The sequence below is a fragment of the Hibiscus syriacus genome, unplaced genomic scaffold (genome assembly GCF_006381635.1).
Source record: "Hibiscus syriacus cultivar Baekdansim isolate YM2019G1 unplaced genomic scaffold, ASM638163v2 tig00111193_pilon, whole genome shotgun sequence".
NCBI classification, from domain to species: domain Eukaryota; kingdom Viridiplantae; phylum Streptophyta; class Magnoliopsida; order Malvales; family Malvaceae; genus Hibiscus; species Hibiscus syriacus.
This window is the reverse complement of record NW_024063012.1, coordinates 296,094-318,014: the sequence shown is the minus strand read 5'-3', so window position 1 is coordinate 318,014 and position 21,921 is coordinate 296,094. Positions and strand designations below refer to the sequence as shown.

Below are 21,921 nucleotides of genomic sequence, written 5' to 3'. Positions count from 1 at the left end.
ATTAGTAACATTTTTATAGAAACAAGTAGGTATTATAACATAATAGGTAGCGCCTATTTTATTTTATCTTTTACATTATTAGTAACCTTTAAACAAACTTGTAGGTAATTAACGTAATATGTAGGGCCTATTTTATTTTAACCGGTTAAGTTTTAAATAATTTACCATTTAATTTATATTTTAAAATTAATATTGTCGATACTTGGAGTAGGTGTTACAATATTTTAATAACTATTATTGATTTTTCAACAATCCTCAAATTTAAAATACATATATTTATAGTATGGGTATCGATACAGAAACATAAGTATGGATACATGATAGGTGCTTTATTACTTTAAAGTAATAGGTAAATTAACAATGTAAACGGATAAAGTGTTCCGGTATAATGAAAATAGTCATAAATAACAAGTAGCGATACTTGTTATTTACGCCTATTTTCATTACAGCGGTAGACTTTTATCGTTTACATTGTTAATTTAGTTAAGTATCGATACTTTATACATGTAAATAACAAGTATCGATAATTGGAATTTCGAAACCTATTACTTTAAAGTAATAGGTAAATTAACAATGTAAACGGATAAAAGTGTTATGGTATAATGAAAATAGCCGTAAATACGCCTATTTTCATTACACTGGTAGACTTTTACCGTTTACATTATTAATTTAGCTAAATATCAATACTTTATACATGTAAATAACAAATATCGATACATGGAATTTAGAAACCTATTATTTTAAAGTAATAGGTAAATTAACAATGTAAACGAATAAAAGTGTTTCGGTATATTGAAAATAGTCGTAAATAACAAGTAGTGATACTTGTTATTTACGCCTATTTTCATTACACCAGTAGACTTTTACTATTTACATTGTTAAGTTACCTAAGTATTGATACTTTATTCATGTGTGTTCTTCAATTCTTTTCATTATTAAAAGTTGTACCCTTCAATTCTCGGGAATTTTGGTTGCATTTACCGTGTACCACACAAATCATAAGTTTGATATGCTTCTGATTCTTTAACTGTTTGAGAACCAGATGAATTGCCATCAAGATTTCAACTCTGCATCTGCTTCTACATCATGTATATTTCTCTTCGACGGTTTAGGTTTACGGTTATCATATCTTCATGAGCTGGATGAAATGGATTCAATCCGAAAGGCATTCTTCACATATCCAATCTTATAGCTTGTGCCTCAAAATGATGATGGGCATGTTATACCTGGTGTTTCATGTAGGAAAAGAAATAATGGAAATTAGGATTAATCAATGCTAACATGAAAATTGTGTAAGTTAATAAGAAAAGAATCTTACAAATGGCATTTGATCTTAGAAATGCAACATATATTAACTAGTTCCTTCAAACCAACAACTCCACATATATCACAACATTTGACAGAAGCCTCACAATAGCAGAACCTCTCGAGGCAATAAACATGTTGTTGTTTTAAGGGAACAAAGCAAAAAAGCTTTTATTTATAGTGGAGCTCAAATTGAAATTCAAATCTGCATAATTGTTTCCTAATGTTCAAGTAACATGTGTTAAAAACCAAAAAATAGGGAAAAACTCACATGCAATACTGGTTCAAATCTGAGTTGAATCACAGAAAGAAAGCAATCATACGAATGGAAGACAATATGAGAAAGTCACATCTTATAATGAATTATTTACTGTGCCCCATCATAATGAAATCTTTACTGTGTAAGTCACATGTTGTATTGTGGATAGGAATATTAAAATACACAGTTATTGTTTGATATGTTTGAGTACATTAAAATTGAAAATAATGCATTATTTGTATGGATAAAAAAATATACACAATATAAGTAAACCAAACATACAAAACAATGTTATACATAACAATCATATCATCAATAAATAAATTCAACATGTTCTAATTATCCACCCACAAAGAAATTAAACCAAAGAAAAAGGATTATTTCTAACAAAGTCCGAAACATTAGGCACTTTCGACAAATTTTCCAAATACTCGCGAATGTTTTCGCCTTTTACTGATGACATATATAAATAATAGAAATTAGCAAACCAAACATGTTCAAATGTAATAATAAACCAATTTCGCATAAGTGTGCATAAATTTATGTCATACCTAAAGCATTGTCGTTCAAAGATGAAGCGTCAAATGGATATGGACATATGTAACTTTATTGCTATATAAATACATAAATTGTGAATGAACAAATGTATCAACATATAGCTTAATAGAATGAACATATGGTAAACATGCAACTTACTGGATTATAAATCATTTTTTCTGCTGAATCATCCACCAACAATGTATTTCCCGGGTTGTATTCATAATACGCATTCCAAACATCTTGCAGATCTTGACAGTAGGTTACTTCTTCTTTTTTTTGCACTTTCTTTGATTCTGTTTATAAAAATAGTCAAACATAAATTTTTAGGAATCATAAACAAATAAAATTAAGCAAAGCAAAACTATGCATCTTACCCAAATGAATATAAAGTGGTCAGACAATAAAGGTAGTTTGTCAAGTACACGATCAATGTTATGCCTGAAATTGTTAACAATTACCACAAGAAACATCCAAATGTAAATTATCCATTTATCTATAGTAATTGAATAGCTTAACATTGCTTACCTCAACTTCGAATACCAAATGGCAACAATAAAGTTTTCTAAACAAAAATGAAGAAATTCATATACACCTGGTCTCAGTATAACATCTACAACATGAACAAAAATTACATTAAAATAGTACGTTTATAGGTTAAATTTATGTATAGAAATAAACAAATTTAAAACCTTTGGTATTTTTTGAAAAGTAGGCAAGGATTTCATTAACATAAAAAATGACAAGTTTTCTTGCCGATGGTGTTGTAGACACTATATATATTTGTTTGGATCTTCATCCTCATCATCATCATCTGTAATATCATTATCTTCATTCAGCACTTGGTTGTCCACCGTCTTCTCCACTGTTGTTATAAGAAAAGAAAACATATTTTACAACATGTAAATATTTAGAACATAAATAATGAATTACCTAACTTGTATGATGTCGTTGACACAATTCGTTACGCAATTTGGAGACTTCATCACTCAATAATGAAATATCGGCTCATATATTTCACAATTTGGTCATTAATGTACCCCACACGAGAATCAAAATGCTCCCGAAAATTAACCATGTACTCCATCACTGACTTTATTATAATATCCTCTTCAGCCCTAGCTTCTTCTATCGGAGCGTCTTCCATCGGTTGCTGGTCGTCATTGTCAATTGGGTCTAATTTTTCTTTCTCTTATTCTGCTCCAATGTCATCTTTTTAGTACAAACAACATTTTCAATAAATTCTTATCCGGCTTTAGTCATGGGTAACATGTCAATCTTTTAAGATAAGTGAACAGGGTAGTCAAGCGAAAAATCCACTTCATTCTTTTTCAATAGATGGGTAATGACAAATTACTTAAGTTGTAATGGATTCATCCTTTTTGACTAAATTAAAAAGTGTCTCAAATATCGGTTGTGCAATGTTTGGAGCAGTTTTTGAGTTATATTTCGCTAACCACCAATAATCGATATCTTGAATTATGGAAAATTTTCCACCAAAAGGCCGAATAAACCAAGTGAGAATTTTGTGAAACACTCTGTCCTCCACATCTAGGTGAATGGGGTTATTTCTATCCACACATTTAATTATAGGATCTAAATCAATTTCATCGGAATCCCTTTACTCTCGAAACTTATACTCGCAATAATAGATTCCAGAGATATATATATCTGTCCCCATTACATGAGTATCAATTCCGATGATGTTGTTCCTATTAGGCTCATGGTGGAATGAAGCATTATTGTAAAACACTCGAACAAGGTTTGGGAAATATTTTGGTTCTACACCAATAAATTCAAGTCAACCCCAATATGTAAATATTTGTTTAAAATCAAATTTATATTTTTCATTGAACATGAAATTCATGTCAATAACACGTTCGGGACGAATCTTTCCATCTTTGAAATGTCGATAAAAATTTTCTTTCTCTTCATCGGTTCTAAAGTTGTTTTATCAAATGACCTGATTTGATCAGAATACCTTACTTGAGAATAAGACCTTGGTTGAGAAGATGACCTTGGTTGAGAAGAAGGTTCTGGTTGAGAAGAACTGCGTCTCGGACGTTATGGAGCCATTTTAAGGAGTGGATATAGAGGTTGTTACATGAAACACAAGCACATTAAGAAAAAAAAACTTTTGAATCCCTAAATCACTAAAACCCTAATTTAGGGGAAAATATATATACATTTACCTACAAATCTTATCGTAATAGTTGCAAGAAATGTCTCTAGTGGAGGGGATATTTAAAGAAGCTTGAATGGTGTAATTTTCCTGAACGGTGGTATTCGTCGGAGTGGAAGATATAATTATCTTTTGGGGGAGCGACTTTTCGATACAAGTATAGAGGATCGATTCTTTTTAAAACAACTAAGACAAAAAAAAAGTGCCTACCAAATAAAAATAAACCGTGACCTAATACTTGAACATTGGTACCAGTTTGTTTATTGGTTAATAATAATGTAACCGGTAAAATATTGTTAACCTAACTGGTTAATTGGTTTAATATTGATACTTGTGTTGAAAGTATCGGTGTTGTTTAGATTGAAAGTATCGATACTTGGAATTTACGCCTATTATCATTAAATCGGTAGACTTTTACAGTTTACATTGTAAATTTACCTATTAATTTAAAGTAATAGATTTCGAAATTATAAGTATCGATACTTTATATATGTGTATCGATACATTTTGTGTGCAAATTGTTTGAGAAGAATACTGGAATAAAAGTATCGAGACTTATATAGACAGTATCAATATTGGTATTTACACTTATTTATATTTAATCGATACCATTCCCCAAGTGTCAATACTTTTGTGTAAGGTATTGATACTTTTGAGACGTTTTTCCTCTTTTTCATTTCTTTTCAATTCCTAAAGTACCGATACTATGGTACATATAATTATAAAAGTATCGATACTTTCAACAATTTCGGTAGCGCTTTATCGGTTTTGTTAAATTAAAACCGGTTTTGTCAAATTATAACATGTTATATTGTCATGTATCGATACATGTTTCTAAGATATCAATACTTTATAGGCGCTATTATTCAATTCTTTTCAATTCCTACAGTACCGATACTTTGGTACACATACTTATGAAAGCATCGATACTGTCAACAATTTCGGTAGCTCTTTACTGGTTTTGTCAAATTTCAACCTGTTATGTTGTCATGTATTGATACATGTGTGTAAGGTATCGATACTATTTAGCCGATATTATTGTAATTCTTTTAAATTCCTACAGTATTGATACTTTGGTACATATAAACGTATCGATACAAATTTCTACAATTCCAGTAGTTCTTTATCGATTTTGTCAAATTGAAACAAGTTTTGTCAAATTTCAACCAGTTTTGTCAATTACCAACCAAATTTGTCATATTAGTTACCTCTTTTGTCAATTTAAAACAAGATTTGTCAAATTTTAACCTGTTTATATTGTCATGTATCGATACATGTGTGTAAGATATCGATACTTTATAGGCGCTTTTATTGTAATTCTTTTAAATTACTAAAGTACGATACTTTTATACATATACTTATAAATGTATCGATACATGTCTACTTTTAACGGGTTTTCTTCACTTTCTTATATATTACTATATATATCAATACTTCTGTGCAATGTATCGATACCTACCGACAAGCAAAGTTTGCCGGTTGTCAAATTTTTTAATATTTCTTCATGTTTTCCACCTACAACATTATTATTAAATCAACATTTACGATAGCTCTTTACCGACTTTATTAAGTATCTTATTAAATTTCCGATCATGCCTATTTCTTAGCCGTATATTATTCTACCTTTTCTTAGACAAACCCGATGATGAGTTGGTAGTTTGGGTTTTACTTATTATATGGTGTTGAGAATTCAGACATGCAATCATGTTGGACAGCACTTTGTTCCATGGTGCTAAAAGAAACATGTCATAATAGAAAAAAGAAATACATATTTGTTGGATACCAGTACAGCACTTTTGGCCATCGTAAATTCCTTGTTGTTCGTCTATGTATGCATCAGTCCACGTGATCAATCTCCTTCCACCAGCTGAAGTTATCCATTGAAATCCATATTATGGGAATGGAAAGATCAAACTTCAAAGGTAAAAAAAAAAGAAATTAATGTCCATGGGGGAAAAGTGGGTGAGAAAAAGAGAACCACATGAGCAGGGACAAGGACCTGACCTCGCCCTCACTAAAATGTTAACCAAGAGATGGTGGTCCGGTACTTAGCTGGGTTCATCCAGTGTCATGCTCATGCCATGGTACTACAACTATCAAGATGAGTCTAGTCACATCTTACACAAATATGGAAATGGTCCACCATTACATGTAAACTTGAAGTTTAACCGGACTGGTTTACGTGAATATCCTTAAGAACAGCATCCAAAGGATATAAAATTTGAATCGCAACATTAATAACATTTTCAAATGACATCAAAATTCAAGGCTTGTCCTTGGTAAAATCTGAATTTAAGCTGTCAATCAACAGTTGTACATTTTCATGGGTTAAAAAATAATAGTAATATGAGTAAGGATAGACACTTCACAAATGATTTTAGGTGTAAAAGAAGAAGAAAAATATCCCCTTCCCCTTCTTCAAGCACTCTCCCCTCTCATTCTTTCTTCCTACTATGGTACAGTCATCAATGGCATCAACTCTTAAGATTATAAGAATTCCCCTTCCTTTGTAGTACTAAAAACTATCAACTCAGGTATAAATGGTGCCAAAGATGAAAGTAGACTCTTTTGAGATTTTGATTATTGTAAGGCAGCATGAAGTTTGATATATTCACCGGCAAATAATACCTCGCTTGAAATCGTTTGATCAGTAAATGATGACCTGGATGTTTTTATTCTACAACCCTTCTGTAGAAAAGAAGATAAGCAGCGGATGTCTTTATCTTATCCGGGCCGATGGGATAAACACGGCTATCATCAAACTCGTACCATTGTCCGCCCCCATGCTACACCAGAAAAAAAAATTAAACAGGCAATCAGTTTCCAGTCTTTGAATGAAAAAGAGAGAATTGTGGTTAAATCATTACTTACATGGGCAAATGCAGTATAATGACCACCTCCCATGCTTCCATAGTGGTTACTAACCGCATAAAGCATGTAACGATTAGATAACTCGCTATTCCTAGAGCCAATATAATCTGACAAATCAAGATCGTCAATGGGGAAGTCAACAAATGTCTCCAGCTTGTTTTTCAAGAACCGGTTATAAGAGAATCGTTTTAAATGAATAACCAGAATCTCAGGAAATCTCCAAAGATCCAACTTTTTACTCGCTTGACGGTGCTCTTTGCATCTAGGGCAGTACCTAAAATACCATTACGCAAGACCAGGCATTAGATAGACAATGACAAGAAAAGTTTGATGACTGAAAAAAAGGTCTATTGCTTGAAGTTTATAGCCAAATTTCTCATGTACATATATCTATACATGTATGTTTGATTGTGTATAAAATAGGCTAGTGTTTCAACTTTCAAGTAATCGTATAACAAACATAATCAAGGATATTTGGAGGGACTAGTGGCAAATTATAAACATCTCTCACATACATTAAAAACAAAATGACGGATCTTTTTTTTCTTTTAATCTGAAAAGAAATGCAGTGACTTAGAGCCAAATCAATGGACATAGATGAGCTATTAGTACATAAAGGGCTTGTCATCTTCCAATAACAAATGCAAGCATGGTTTTCTATCACAAGGGAAAGCAAAGTCAAGGAAACATTCCAAGTATCAAAGTGATCTGCAAAATAAGGTTCAACTTGGTAATAAGAGTTAATCCTCCGAAATAATGAACATAAATTATTTTTTAAGATTCAAAATATTTCTTAACAAAGTTATAAGAGAAAAATGTAAACACTGACCACATGTCTTCTGGTCCAAGCGGCTCCTCCATCAAGAATGCTTGAAGACATTTATACAGAGAAACAGATTCCTGAGGTTTCTTAGCAAAAAAGCAGGACTTAAAGATCTGCGGTAAAGTGCTAAAAAGCTGTGTATCATACTTTTTAACGTATTTTTCTGGCCAGGATGCGAGCACATGTAATCTCTGGGACACTCCTGCAACTGGTATCACTTCACACATTAGTATCTGGGATTCCTTGATTCCCTTTTCGTCAGTTAAGTAAAATTGTAACTCGGCCACTGAAGGCGCAGAATCCCCATTTGCATCAGGGGTCCTTTCAATTCCATTTGGAACTGGAGATGATGCATCATGATCCTTTGGAGAAATTTCAACTGCAGTGCTCTCAGAGTTATCACGGACATCTAAGACTTCTTCAGCCTGTGTCTGAAAAGAATTTAGTAATTTCAGATATAGACCATGGATGTCAGATCCAGTGACAACATCAGAAAGCCTTGCTACAAGAGGAATTCCGAATGTCTTCCAACTTGAAGTCAGTTTCCCAAGCATGTAGTGCCTGAAAATATGAATGCCCGTAGTTTATAGATACACCTAGCAAAATTAATGGATATTCACAAGACAAACCCAGAGTATTTGTCATGCAGATGTAGGCGAGTGTACAACAAAGATATACACGAGAATTTTACATCTTTAGAAGGTAAAAAGACCATGTGACAGTCTTTAACGATCAAGTGAATCTACCATCTTTCTTTCCTAAGTAATGTTGAGAGGTAAACTAGAACTTACAAAATATTTTATAACACAAAAACATATCACCACTTACACTACACACACACACATAAAGTAATCTTGAAATGTGCGACCTCGTGAAGCAAGCAACAAGGTCTAGATTACATGAAATGTATCATTTCTATCAAATCTACAACAAATGATTGGTAAATAACATTACGAACCCATTAAACAAGATACAATCATAAGTAGAAGCAACAATTCCATGTGCCCATCCAAAGATGCAACTATAGGATACTTGGCTTACATATTTTCAATTAAGATACACCTTCGTTAACAAGCGCTCATAAATATAAAATATAGACTAGGAATAGCAAAATTTGGTAGTCATGTGAATGCGAAGCTGAGAGCTAAAATAGTCAAGGTATGAATTAAACAAACTTACTCTTCCAGCTGCTGATGAGTAAACACAACTAAAGGAGCTCTCTCAATGTCTTTATTTAATCGATAAGCAACCAGTGTGTCATCATCTCTAATCAAGGATAAAGAATCAGCAAGCTCTTCAAGATAACGTATAATTCGGTGGTTGTATATCTGCAATATAAATTAATGCTTACAGATTTATTGAACATTTATAAGCATAAAAACAACGGTACAGATGTTGTAAAGAATGCAATGAACCTCTGCCACCAGAAGGGTCTCATTAGCCCCCAAAGAACATGCGACACTTAGAGCCTGGATAAGGTCTTCAAATTTCCCACTCTTTGGGACAGTAATTGTTAAGGGAAATGGTGGAAGGGTTCCATCAGTACTGATGACAGTTACAGTCATTGTTCGCGATGTTGTTGATGGTAGAGGTAGTGACAGGTACATGAATGGATCAAATGTTACAGAAACTTTTCTGCATTCTGGACAAACTAAAGTTGATTTAAATTGACCCTGCAATGAATCAATTGGAATAATAAACTTGTCAACAAAAACATGCAAACTCCACATACTTTTATATTAAAATACGAAGTGTTACATAAGATTGTAAACAAATTAGATCCAGCATTCCTGATGTATTTTAATGAGTTCTTATAGTATGATAGTAACATTACTTGTGGATTGTAAACAAATTAGATCCAGCATTCCTGATGTATTTGATTAACTAAACAAAATCAACCATGCTATAAATCAATACTTGAATAATTCATTCAATCCACAAGTAATGTTACTATCATTCTATAAGAACACATTAAAACAAAAATGAATATTGAATCTTCCAAAATGGGTGCTAAACTATCCCTACCACCATGTCACCCTTCCTTGAAAACAAAAGGAATTTGATGATATCCACTTCTTTCCGGTACAAATGATATCTTCTAATATCATATGCCAAGTTGTCATCTTAAATATTGCATTCTTTTCCTCATAAGCAACATCTTTAGGAGTTCAAAAGAACGGAAATTAAATAAAGACCAAGGGAAAAATGAAAGTGAGTACCGTGTGAACCATACAAGTCAAAACTTTTGACGAGTAGTCGAGTACTCAGAACCAAGTCATATTAAGGAAAAATAAATTTACCTGGCACACATCAACAATGATAGAATCATTGCGAGCAAGGTGATTTTGCCAATATTCATCAGCTACTTCCTCATCTGGTCGACCTTCACTATCCTTCACTTCAGCATAAGGCTTACTTTTAACACGATTGAGATCCTCATGAAGTCCATCCAACAAAAATGCAAGAAGTTCCTAAGATAAAAGACACGTCAAATTAATAAAGAAGTTCCTAAGATTACATATACCCACCGAAGGATAAACAAAACTCAGCTATTGAGATCAAGAAAATGTTCACCGACTTGAGAATCATGCTGATTGAACCCACTAAACTGAGGAGCAAATCGAGCCAGTTTTGACTTAAATGTTCTTGGTGGCACAGGAGTTGCTCCAGGGGCCCATAACTTCCTCAATAGATCCCCAAAGGCTGAAGCAATCTCACCCTGAAAAATTCGTATGCTTTAGTTCAAACATCATACTATTCTGAAACCTATGAAAAAATATAATCAAACATGAAAGGAAAGGAATTCAAATAAATATTACTTACATTCATTCCCAAAGGATTGTCAGGATTTATTTCTCTAGTATAATCTCCAAGAAAATAGTCAACCACCTTGGGTGTATGAACCAAGCACTGAATGGCACTGTTCATGAAACAAGTGTTTCCGAGATTTTGTAATCCAGTCAATCCCAAAGAACCAGCTTCTCCAGATCTTCCACATAATATTGTAGCAGTACCAACGGAATTGGAGTTTGAATTGCCATAGGAACCATTTAACAAGACTGGAGCACCAGGAGAGCAATTTGCAGGAGGTTGTCCTAACATTTCATCTTTTCTCCCTTCCCTACATTTCATGGAATCTGACAACCCATAGACCTGCAACTCCAGGAGAATCTACAGAAACAAAAGTGACAAAACATTACTGGCATGCACTAAAACAGCAAAAAATGATTTGTAAGAAAACTAATATATATGATATTCCAATTATGATCAAGAAGACAGCAGTAAGAGAGCAGTATATTAACATAAAGAGGAAAAATCAAGTTGCCCCTTGCTTCAAAATTGGTTCACACTCTGCTAACAGTGCTTTCTAATCATTGCTGGCCTTATCTGAAGATTCATTCTACTGTCTTAAAGGAAACGTAACTGTAAAGAATCAGTCACTGGGAAAGCGGAAGCAGAACAAAGAGTAGAGCTAGAATATCCCTCATAGTGTAAAGAAACACAGAACTTTCCTAAAGGAAACTCAGATGTGAAGGATTGTCTCAAAAAGCACGATCAATCTTATGTAATTTAATCATCCCAATAAAGGATTCTTACAATATTTTAATTGAATGTGTCCCATATGATGGAAACACAATGGATCAGCCAAACATTGAAGTATAAAACATATAATGGAATACAATGTTTGGATTTTGTGCTATTTGAAACAAACAAACATACGGGAAGAGAATTCAATAAAATATTATACTGAATAATAGCTATAAGAAACATGAAGATAGTGTATTCAGTCAAAGATTGAATTTATATGCTTGAGTGGTTATTTTACACCAATTTATGAACGTATTTAAACAAGGCATGCAGAGAAGAACAATAGCTAAAAAGGCGTGTTTTTTTTTTATAAGAATGACAGGCCTCGTTAAAAACCCCCCTCTTGATTAAAGAAGCTTGAAATAAAGCTCCTTAATCAGCGGAAGGAGGAAAAGAGTGCCTTAGAACTTTTATTAAAGGAGAACATTTACATAAGATTTAACAATTACACTACAAAACTATCCATAAAACAAAGCCACTCCTCCTGGTAGAAACAAACTACTCACTGAAAACATAAAAACCACATTATAAACCTTACAATCAACCTATCCCTTTCTTAGCTAGACTGTCCGCTTCCCCATTACACGACCTTAGAATCAACCTCACCGAATGAACCCTGCCAGTGATAAGAGTCAAAATCTTATAAACTAGAGGAGAGAAGAAGACAGGAGCCAAAACCGGGGACTGAATCCACTCCACTGCAGATGAGCAATCACTTTCAACGATCAACCTACCAATAGATTCCCATCTAGATGACAAAAATATTTCAATACCTCTTTTAATAGCCTTTAATTCAGCAAGTGGAGGAGTTTCTATGCCAACATTCTCTGAAAAAGTCAAAAGAGTACACCCATTCCAATCTCTTAAAATACCTCCAATTCCACCACCCGATCCATCTAATCTGACAGCTCCATCGACATTCAATTTAAGGAAATCAACCGGAGGGGAATCCATCTAAAAACATCACAAACTTTGTCTTTAGAAGGTGTAACTCCATCTGCCAGAGATGGATTACCAATCAGCACATCCTTATGAATGTAAATCTTAGGGAATTTGGCTAGGAACCATTTAGAAAGCCTGAATCTAACAATGAAAAACAAAGTCAATCTGTCAAGAGGAGAACCTTCAAAAACCACAGCATTCCTGACTTTCCAAATAGACCAAAAGATGACTCCCAGAATAAATTTCTAAATAGTCGAGTTCACCCTCAACTCACCCCAGGAAATAAGAATAGAAGGAGGGTCTTGTGGTAAAACCAGCGATACATCCCAAAAACTAGCTAATTTATTCCATAATTCCCAAGCAATAACACAAGAAATAAATAAATGCTGCACTGATTCCTCCTTCTCCTTACATAAAGGACAAAGAAAGTCATCTCCGAGTGGCATACCTCTCTTAACCAACTCAGCTTTGACTGCTACTTTCTAATAAGCAAGCTGCCAGAGGAAAGCTTCAACCCTAGGTGGAGCAAATCCCAGCCAAACCCCTTTTGACCACAAATTATTACTCCCCAACACAGGGCAAAGAGAACTTCTGCATGATTTTGTCGAAAACAGACCATCTCCACTTGCTGTCCACGACAGTAAATCATCCACCAACTCTGAAAGTTGAATGTCCTTTAGTTTAGACATCAGATCCATCCATTGAGCCAGCTCCCAATCACTTAAGCTCCTTCTAGTTTGAACATTCCACACCCAACCGCTCAATTCAAAACTATCAAACTCTGCAATCTTCCCCTCTTTATTAGGAGAGAGCACAAAAATTCTAGGAAAAAGAAATTTGAGAGGACTCTCATTGACCCAAATATCATTCCAAAAGTAGATGGATTCTCCATTTCCCACTATCAGTTTCGAATTTGATCTCAGACTAATTCCTTCCGAATCATTCTTCAAGTAATTGTTGGCAATACCTCGCAAAATCCAAGAAGATTGTGGACGAGAAACCTCCCTAATAGACATCGATTTACAACTAACCTTGTGTTTGCTGCTCAACACACATTTCCATAGGGAACTTTTAACATTGGAAAATTTCCACACCCACTTTCCCAGAAGTGCCCGATTGGTGAGATTCAAATCTAGAACACCAAGACCACCACAGTTAAGAGGCTTGCAAACCGTGCTCCAGTTTACCCAATGAATTCTCCTCTTTCCCTCTTTATCACCCCATAAGAAATTGGCTATTAACGAATTTAACTTCTTACCGATTTTGTTAGGCATTTTGAACAATGATAAGAAAAAAATTGGTAAAAGTTAGCACCGATTTCAATAAGACTGTCCTACCAGCCAATGACAGACATGTAGCTTTCCACCCAGCAAGCTTGGCACTGAAATTTCGAAAAACTGGATCCCATAAAGTCTCCGAATTTTTCTTGGCTCCCAATGGAAGTCCCAAATATTCTGTTGGAAAAGAACCTACTGAACAGCCAATTTGTGATGCCCAGTCTGTTAAAACTTCCTCTTCCATATTAATCCCCAGTAGCTTGCTCTTTGCCAAATTAAGGTGCAGACCCGCTATCATACTAAAAATTCTCAACACTCTTTTAACATTCTTAATCTGAGTAAGAGAGGATTGACAAAATATAATTAAATCATCCGCAAACTGAAGATGAGACAGTCCAGTAGAATTTGCAGGTTTCTCAATAACAAAGCCTTGAAATAAACCCTTATCAACTGCTTTTGAGAGCATTAAATGTAGCAACTCTCCAACAATGTTAAACAGTAGTGGGGAAAGACTGCAACCTTGTCTTAGCCCCTTGTCCATAGGGAACTCTTCCGAAGGAGACCCATTAACAAGAATCGATATCGAGGCTGTCGAAAGGCACTGAGAAATCCACGAGCACCATCTACTTCCAAAACCCATCTCTGACATTGCTCTAAATAATATTGGCCATTCCACAGAGTCATATGCTCTACGAAAATCAACTTTAAAAACAACCCCTTGCAGCCCTTTCTTTCTCCAATAGTCAATACCTTCATTCGCTATGAAGGCGCAGTCCAACAACTGTCTCACCGGGATAAAAGCAAACTGTGACTGACTAATAATATCTCCAACACAGCAGCTCAACCTCTTAGATAGAACTTTAGAGAGAATCTTATAGAGGCTGCCTACAAGACTAATAGGTCTAAAGTCCTCCACATTAACCGGCTGTATCTTCTTCGGAATAAGCGTAATAAACGCATGATTGATCCCATGGTCCCATTTCTTGCCTAAGAAAAAATCCAGAAAAAATTTCACTACATGTTCCTTCAGGTTAGGCCAAAACTTCTTGAAAAATCCCATGGTGAAGCCATCCGGTCCTGGTGCTTTAGAACTGTCCGAGGTAGCTACCGCTTGCCATATTTCTTGTTCTAAGAACTACTCCTCTAACTTTGAGGATTGAACCCCTGTCAGCTTTGCAAAATCCAGTGATAAATCATCAACTTCCATAGTGAACTTAGAATTATAAGCTTTCTTAAAAAAATCCACAATATGGGACTTGATCGATTGCGGGTCTGAAACAATTTGAGCCATTAATCTTCAAGCTTGTGATTTCATTCCTTTTACTTCTATTGAGCGCAGACAGATGGAAAAATTTTGTATTTCTGTCCCCACCTTTAATCCATTTTGCCCTTGATTTCTGAAACCAAATACTTTCTTCAGTCCGATACAGCCTCCACAGAACCTTTCTGGACTGCATCAAGTGATCCCACTCCTGTTGGGAGATAACACCACCTTGTGCTTTAACTTCAAGATCATTTATCTTCAACTCCAAATCATTAATAGACCCAGCAATCCTATGGAATTTTCTTCCAGACCATATTCTAATTGTATTTTTAGCTCCTTGTAAAAAGTTGAAAATGCCCCTTCTCTTCCTGCTCACCCTCCAATTGTCCAAGGACGATTTGACCAAGCCCTCAAAACCTTCCTCTTCTAACAGGTAATTAAAAAATCTGAACGGTTTAGGATCCCAATCCACATATTTTTCCTCCAAAGAAATAGGATTATGGTCAGAAAGCGATCTAGGTAATAGGCTTTGGACGATATTCGGAAAACAAACCAGAAAGCTCCCAGAAATTAGGAACCTATCTAGTCTGACCCAAGTAGAAGCTTCTCTATTGTTACACCATGTAAACCTTCCCCCAGCCAAAGGAAGATCAATTAGGTTAGATTGGTTCAAGAAATTCCTAAGAATATCAATGGAGAGCCAGTTTTGGGACTTTCCCAATTTCTCTGCCGGGTCGAGGTACACATTAAGAGAGCAGCAACAAAATCCAGCAACTCCCTGAAGAATTCTGCCTTCTCAGAATCAATGGAAGGACCATACACATTAATAATCACACTCTTCTCTAGAATTCTTAAATTTTCCCATAAACTGCAATGAATCTACCACTTAAATGGCTATTGGAAACTTCAAATTCCTTATCATTCCACAAAACCATAAGACCACCTGCGGATCCCACTGCTGGGGCGAAAGATCCTCCATTTAGAGTATTTCCACCTATCCTTCTCCTTAGAGACTGAGAACAAGATTCTAACTTTGTTTCTTGAACAAGAAGTAAGCACGGTTTGAGTCTCTTAACCATATTAGCAATAGCTCTCGATTTTTCCTTTTTACCAATACCCCTGACATTCCATGAAATAATCTTTGTCTTTATCATAAATATATAGATATAAAACCAACGCCTCGATGTAGAAAATCAACCAAAAATCTACTCTCCCGGATTCAACCCTCCCTTACTAACATCCAAACCCTCCTCATAATTTATAATTTTCTCCAGGAATGCCTTCTAACCCTCTTTGAAAGAAATCCCCAAAATTTTACTAACTTCCCATATAGCCAAAGCCTCCTCTAAAAATACCGAGAAATTTGTAGAAAATGCAGTAGGTCGACTGACCACATCCAGAGCTTCCCTTGTCAAAAGCCTTCTCTCTCTTCTATTCTCATTCCTAGCCACTGAACCAGATTGACAAACAGTTGCATCACTTTTTGCACTCCTAGAAGACTTTAAATGATCACCTGCAGAAATGTGACTAGAGCCTCCTTCCTCCTCGACCCCCATGGATCTTCCCTCCAAAATCGTAGGAAGGGAATGATTACACATCATAGAATCGGAAATAGTCATGTTATGATCAGTAGGTTTCAATGATTGTATTGCTTCTCCTTCTCTACTCGGATTAAACCATACCTTTCTTTCTCTAGATCTTCAATACACTCTAGAAAACGAGCCAGAATTCCACCTTCTAATCGATGTCTTTCTTTTATACAGACTATTAGACAAATGACCTAGAGGACCCCAACTCCTTAAGCCATGTGCATAATACTTTTTGGTGATTCCAATCCCCTGATTACTGCCCATATGAATTGTCCTTGCGTCCTTTGCCTCCTCTGAACCTTCTGCACTACTAACCTCCTTGTCCTGAGCTATTACTTCTTCTAACCCTTCCTCTTTTGAGCTTTTTGAAGTCCTACTGTCCTTAGCCTCACCATGAATGGGAAGTGAAATTAATTCTGGCGTAACAGAAACCTCGTTCTGCATAAATTGTTCCATCGAACCAGATTGATGTTGTTCTCCTAAACCTTCCACCTGAGACTCCTTATGTTTACCATAACCCAAATTAATTAAAGCCCTCTAACTGGGCTTTATCACTATCCTTTAAAGGAGCATTCCTTAAACCAAGGCCCCGATAATCCCCTTTAAAATTAAAATCTTCTTCTGTAAAATCTGACATCTTTAAACCCCTAGTTTGACCTTCTCCATCCTACAAACATTAAATGCTAACTTCCACTGCCGCCTGCCATTGTTGTGCAGTTTTCCCCTACCAACCACCTGTCTACTGTGTCCCTAGAGTCCTCAGCACACAATTTTTGACTACCTACCCCATCAGAAAACCTTTCTTCTTTCTCCTCCGATGAAGCTTCATCTCTGAATTCACCATCTCCGGCCACCGTAAAGTTTACTCCTGACAAGCTTTCCAGATTTGTATAGACCGAACCCACATTAATTTTTACCTTAAAGGATCTCCCATATGAACCCAATGTAACAGTTTCCTGGATGTCAAAAGGACTGGCTACCCTCAACAAAACCCGAGCCATCGCCAAATCTTCTCTTCTGGCCGTCGACTCGTGAATACACACCAGCTTCCCCCATCTTGATACCATCTTTTCCATAAAAGAAGCGTTCCAGCATAGCAAGGGCATTCCAATCAGTTCCACCGAACAAAATGTCATTGGGACACCTTCTTCACTCATAAGTGGATCCAGCCAATCAAACCAGAAGGCCACTTCCTCTCGTCTGCTCGACCACACCTCCTTGAACTCTTTTTCATCGAACCGAAAGTTAATATACACGAATTCCATGCATAACCCCAGTTAATGATCTTTTCACCCAGTCATATTCATCAGTTGGAATATGCATCTCCCACAGATTCCTCAAAACTGCGTTCTTGCCTGTAGGACCCTCCCGAATCTCATTACACGCCTGACCTTCATTCTGCCCATCAAAAGATACTACTGCATCCTTATACGATCTCTCGTCTCTCAAACGACTGAAATACTCAGGTCCAACTCTTCTACTCTGATACCCTCCCTTAATCAAACTGTCTTCATCCCTTCTGACATTACTCCTAACAGCTTGCCTAAGTTTCTGCTTCTGATACTTAGCTACTCCTACCGAAATTTTCTTACCATCTAACCATATACCATTGACATTTGCAATTGCCTTCTTCAACCCTTCCTCCTTTGCAAACTGAACGAAAGCAAAAGTATGGTTTCTATAATTCGGCTTGTTAGAACTGCTCGGAATAAAGACACGAAAAACACTTCTCTGCTGTTGCAATATTTCCTTTACTGTTCTCCATGTTACCCTTTTACTCAGATTGTCCACAAAAACCGTCCAGTCCTCACCGGAGGACTGACCAGCAATGACCCTCTCTCTCTCACCCACAAAAACTAAGAAGCGCATCTTGGAGGGAAAGTAAACAGAATCGAGTAAACCAGTATCACATTTAAAACCCAGAAAATACCTCTTACCTCCTGATCTGATTGGCGTTGGGAATCTTTGAGAAATCCATTTCCATCATTCATAAAGTATAGAGCTGTCTGCCCAGAGAAGTCCCAAATGTGTAACTGTGGAAGTGGAACAGAGAAACATAGATAGACATCCCATTGAAAAAGTAAACAAAAGAAGAAAAAAAATCATCCGTAATGATAAGGAAAATTACCTGCTCAGAACCTATACTAAAGATTTTGCAGGCTCTTCTGAATAATTCCACTGCATTGTCCTATAAAAAATGAAACATAAAGTAGGCACACAGAACCAAGGGCATCTGATAATGTGGATGAGGGCTAATGATTCAGAAATGTAAGAACATGTAAAATTTAACTAAATAAAAGAATGAGAAATACATCTTGTAGTGTAGGTGATAAAACTATTAAACTATATCACAATTCTAGCAATTCTTTACTTGTAAGAAAGTCTAAAATCCCAAGATGCAATCAAAATCTTGTGAATGGAGTCAATCCGTCTGTCAATAATAACATTTCAAACCAAGTTGTTACAGTACAACACAAGACTCAAATCAGAAATGCATAGTCCTGTAACTGGAAAGATAATATACATAACACAACTGGTTCTATGAAACAAATTATTTTCTAAACAATGCTATCTATAACAAACAGGAACAAGTAAATTAAGCCCCTCTCCAAAGTGAAAAATCATCATAGACCGTTAATGATATGCTGTCATGCTCGATTGGCATTTTACAAATAACATATGGATCGGTGAAACATTGAACCTAAAATTTGGATACTACAGAATCTTTGGATAGCCTAATGTGAAATATCTTCACAGACCAAAAGTGGAAAATGGATCAAATGAACTTACCTTTTTGCTAATTTTTACTCCCAGTGAATTTGTTTCCCGTGGAATAGAAAGTCTTAGCATCAACGGATACACATCTGCCATGTCATCTTCAGCAGCTGAAAAGCTTTTTCCGACTTTTGTTGCAATCTTAGCATCACTATGCCTACATGGAAAAGCAGAGAGTATAACTTGAGAGATATTAGAAAAGCTCTTTTTAGTTTCTAAGGACCACATAGAATTGATTCTTCAAACAACAGAACAGAAAACTAGGTATCAGATTTTAGTAACTCAAACAAACGTTGCTTTTCGTTCTAAAATTCATATAATCAGTGGGAAAGACAAGGTGAACAGAAAGAAAAGTGGACACGGAAGAATAAGCCATGTAAATATCATTAAACCAAAGGAACAAAAAAATTATACATAAAAGGTGCTTATATAGTCAGTCTTTTTGGATCACTAAAATTTTAAGAATAAAATTGACAGTGCAGTTGTTGCAAATGGATTAAGCAGATAATTCATGATAAAGGATGTCATGCTCTTATAAACTAAGATTAAGAATCCAGAAGTGTGTCCTACCGTATTTTCACAGCTAGTTAAGGAAATTGTCAGTGTTGTTTTCGAGCATAGTGTTATTATAAGGTTTGTAAAAAGGTCTGTGAATTGGGAGGCAGACAGCTTGGCTAAGTCGGGTATAGGGTAGTAGTTCAGTATTTTGTGGTTGTAGAGAGGTAAGAGGTTAAGTGTGTGGGGGGGGGGGGGGGTTGTAATAGCCGGCTGTCGTATGAAGTGTAATTTATTGTTGGAATAACATTTGAGGCACTCTTTTCCTCCTTCCAATGTCTGCTGTTGTATTTTTGTACAGCAGTGGTTCTGAAGGGGGTTTTTAACGAAGGCTCGTTTCTTTATCAAAAAAAAAAAGTTTGATTTTGCTAGAATGAAGGAGCCATCTTATCTTAGAATCTAAAAGATCAGGAATATGTACAGTTACAGTTTTCAGATGATATAAACTTTTCATAAATATTTCAGTTCATAACAATAGGCTCCCTAATTCATGTAGTGTCTAGTGAGCAAAAAAAGTTTAGAAAGCAGATCGTAAGCTAAATTCATTTTAAAAGGTTACAAATAGTGCCATATAATTTACAGAAAGCACGAATTGTAGTAAAGTATATATCAGGGTTTGGTGCAAGGATCCCAAGGTAGGATAAGCTCCCATTTTGAGAACCGTCGGTGTAGTTTTTCATAGACCTATTCTCCTGTTATTTCCAGGAGGATTGGAGACATCGCAATGATTCAAATGGGAAGCAAATAGTTCACTTAATGCAGAAACTATACTTAACAGAGAAATTAAGGATCTTTCAAAAGGTAGGCTTGGATCAAAATCTAGAGTATAGTAAAATTATCTCTTTTCAGACTTCGCTAATCCAAACTGGGGCAAAATCAGACTTCACTTTGATTCACTTGTCTCATACAAGTTTGGCTCTTCGTCTTTACTCCTATCAATCCAAACTCATAAATGCAATGTTACCGCACAATGAAATCAAAAAGCACTGAAAGAACAGCCGATAAGTAAACTACCTATTCGATCTATTTAAAACTGATGGAGACAGTGTCTAATGAGATTATACAGAAAAATCAATCTAAACACACTCACCATTTAAGAGCTTGCAACCACATTTCACCGGGAACCAATGCATAGTCCCTTCCTGAAACACCAACCTCTCCCTTTTCGCCATTGTGCAAAGAATCATCATCCTCCTTCCTTAAATTGAAAGCAAGATCTGAATTGAATATGTTGTTGATTAGCTTCATGGGACCAGCGAACGAAGTTCCCGGAGTTGCGGTATACAAAATCCCCCTGTTCGAACCAGATTCACTGGAAGTTGGATCCTGTGCATCTTTCCACCACCTTTAAGTGAAGTAAAAATATGAATCAACTCTTCGAACCAAATCTTAAAAGACAAAACACTAGAAATTTCAAAAGCTGGACATCTCACTTACACAGTTCATAAAAAGAAATCCAACCAAATGCTTATAAAACCCGACAAAAAACCAGTTAAACCAAAACTATAAAAAGAAACGAAAACAACATATTCTTGGTTACTAAGAAAGTAACCCATTTGATTAAGATTCCAAATCACATTACTAGAGATTGACTACTCCGCCAATAATAAACCAATACCCAATACAAGGAACCCTTTGTTCTTTGTGACTGGATAATCTTTTGGGTTTAGATATTTTTAGATTTAAAGAAATGTTGAAAACTGACCTGAAGGGCACAAAGTAAACTCGCTGTTCATCGTTGCTGGCGCTGTTATTGTTGTCCGAGTCGACCCGGAGAGTGGAATAGGAGGAATCATCGTAAGGAAGATCCACCATTTCAAAAGATAAAGAAAAAATAAAAAAAGATGGGTTAAAGTTGAAGAGAGAAAATGGTATTCATATTTTGAGAGAACAGAGAGGGGGAAATAATGCCGGATTTTGCAGAAAAGGGGAAAGAAGAAAACAAAACAAGAGG

The 21,921-nt window shown here is 35.6% G+C and overlaps 1 protein-coding gene across 1 annotated transcript; it reads right to left on the bottom strand.

Moving 5' to 3' along the window:
- Nucleotides 1-6,609: 6,609 nt before the first annotated feature.
- On the bottom strand, nucleotides 6,610-21,911 carry LOC120155539 (ubiquitin carboxyl-terminal hydrolase 8-like). The gene is made up of 13 exons (XM_039167074.1): nucleotides 21,673-21,911; nucleotides 21,058-21,312; nucleotides 19,428-19,569; nucleotides 18,766-18,825; nucleotides 18,575-18,670; nucleotides 10,801-11,148; nucleotides 10,556-10,696; nucleotides 10,278-10,448; nucleotides 9,393-9,650; nucleotides 9,157-9,305; nucleotides 7,984-8,538; nucleotides 7,155-7,428; nucleotides 6,610-7,069 (listed from the first exon to the last, which is right to left on the bottom strand). Exons 1-13 carry the CDS (start codon nucleotides 21,780-21,782, stop codon nucleotides 6,956-6,958), a joined length of 2,673 nt encoding a protein of 890 aa, XP_039023005.1. The 5' UTR covers nucleotides 21,783-21,911; the 3' UTR covers nucleotides 6,610-6,955.
- Between the last annotated feature and the right edge of the window lie 10 nt (nucleotides 21,912-21,921).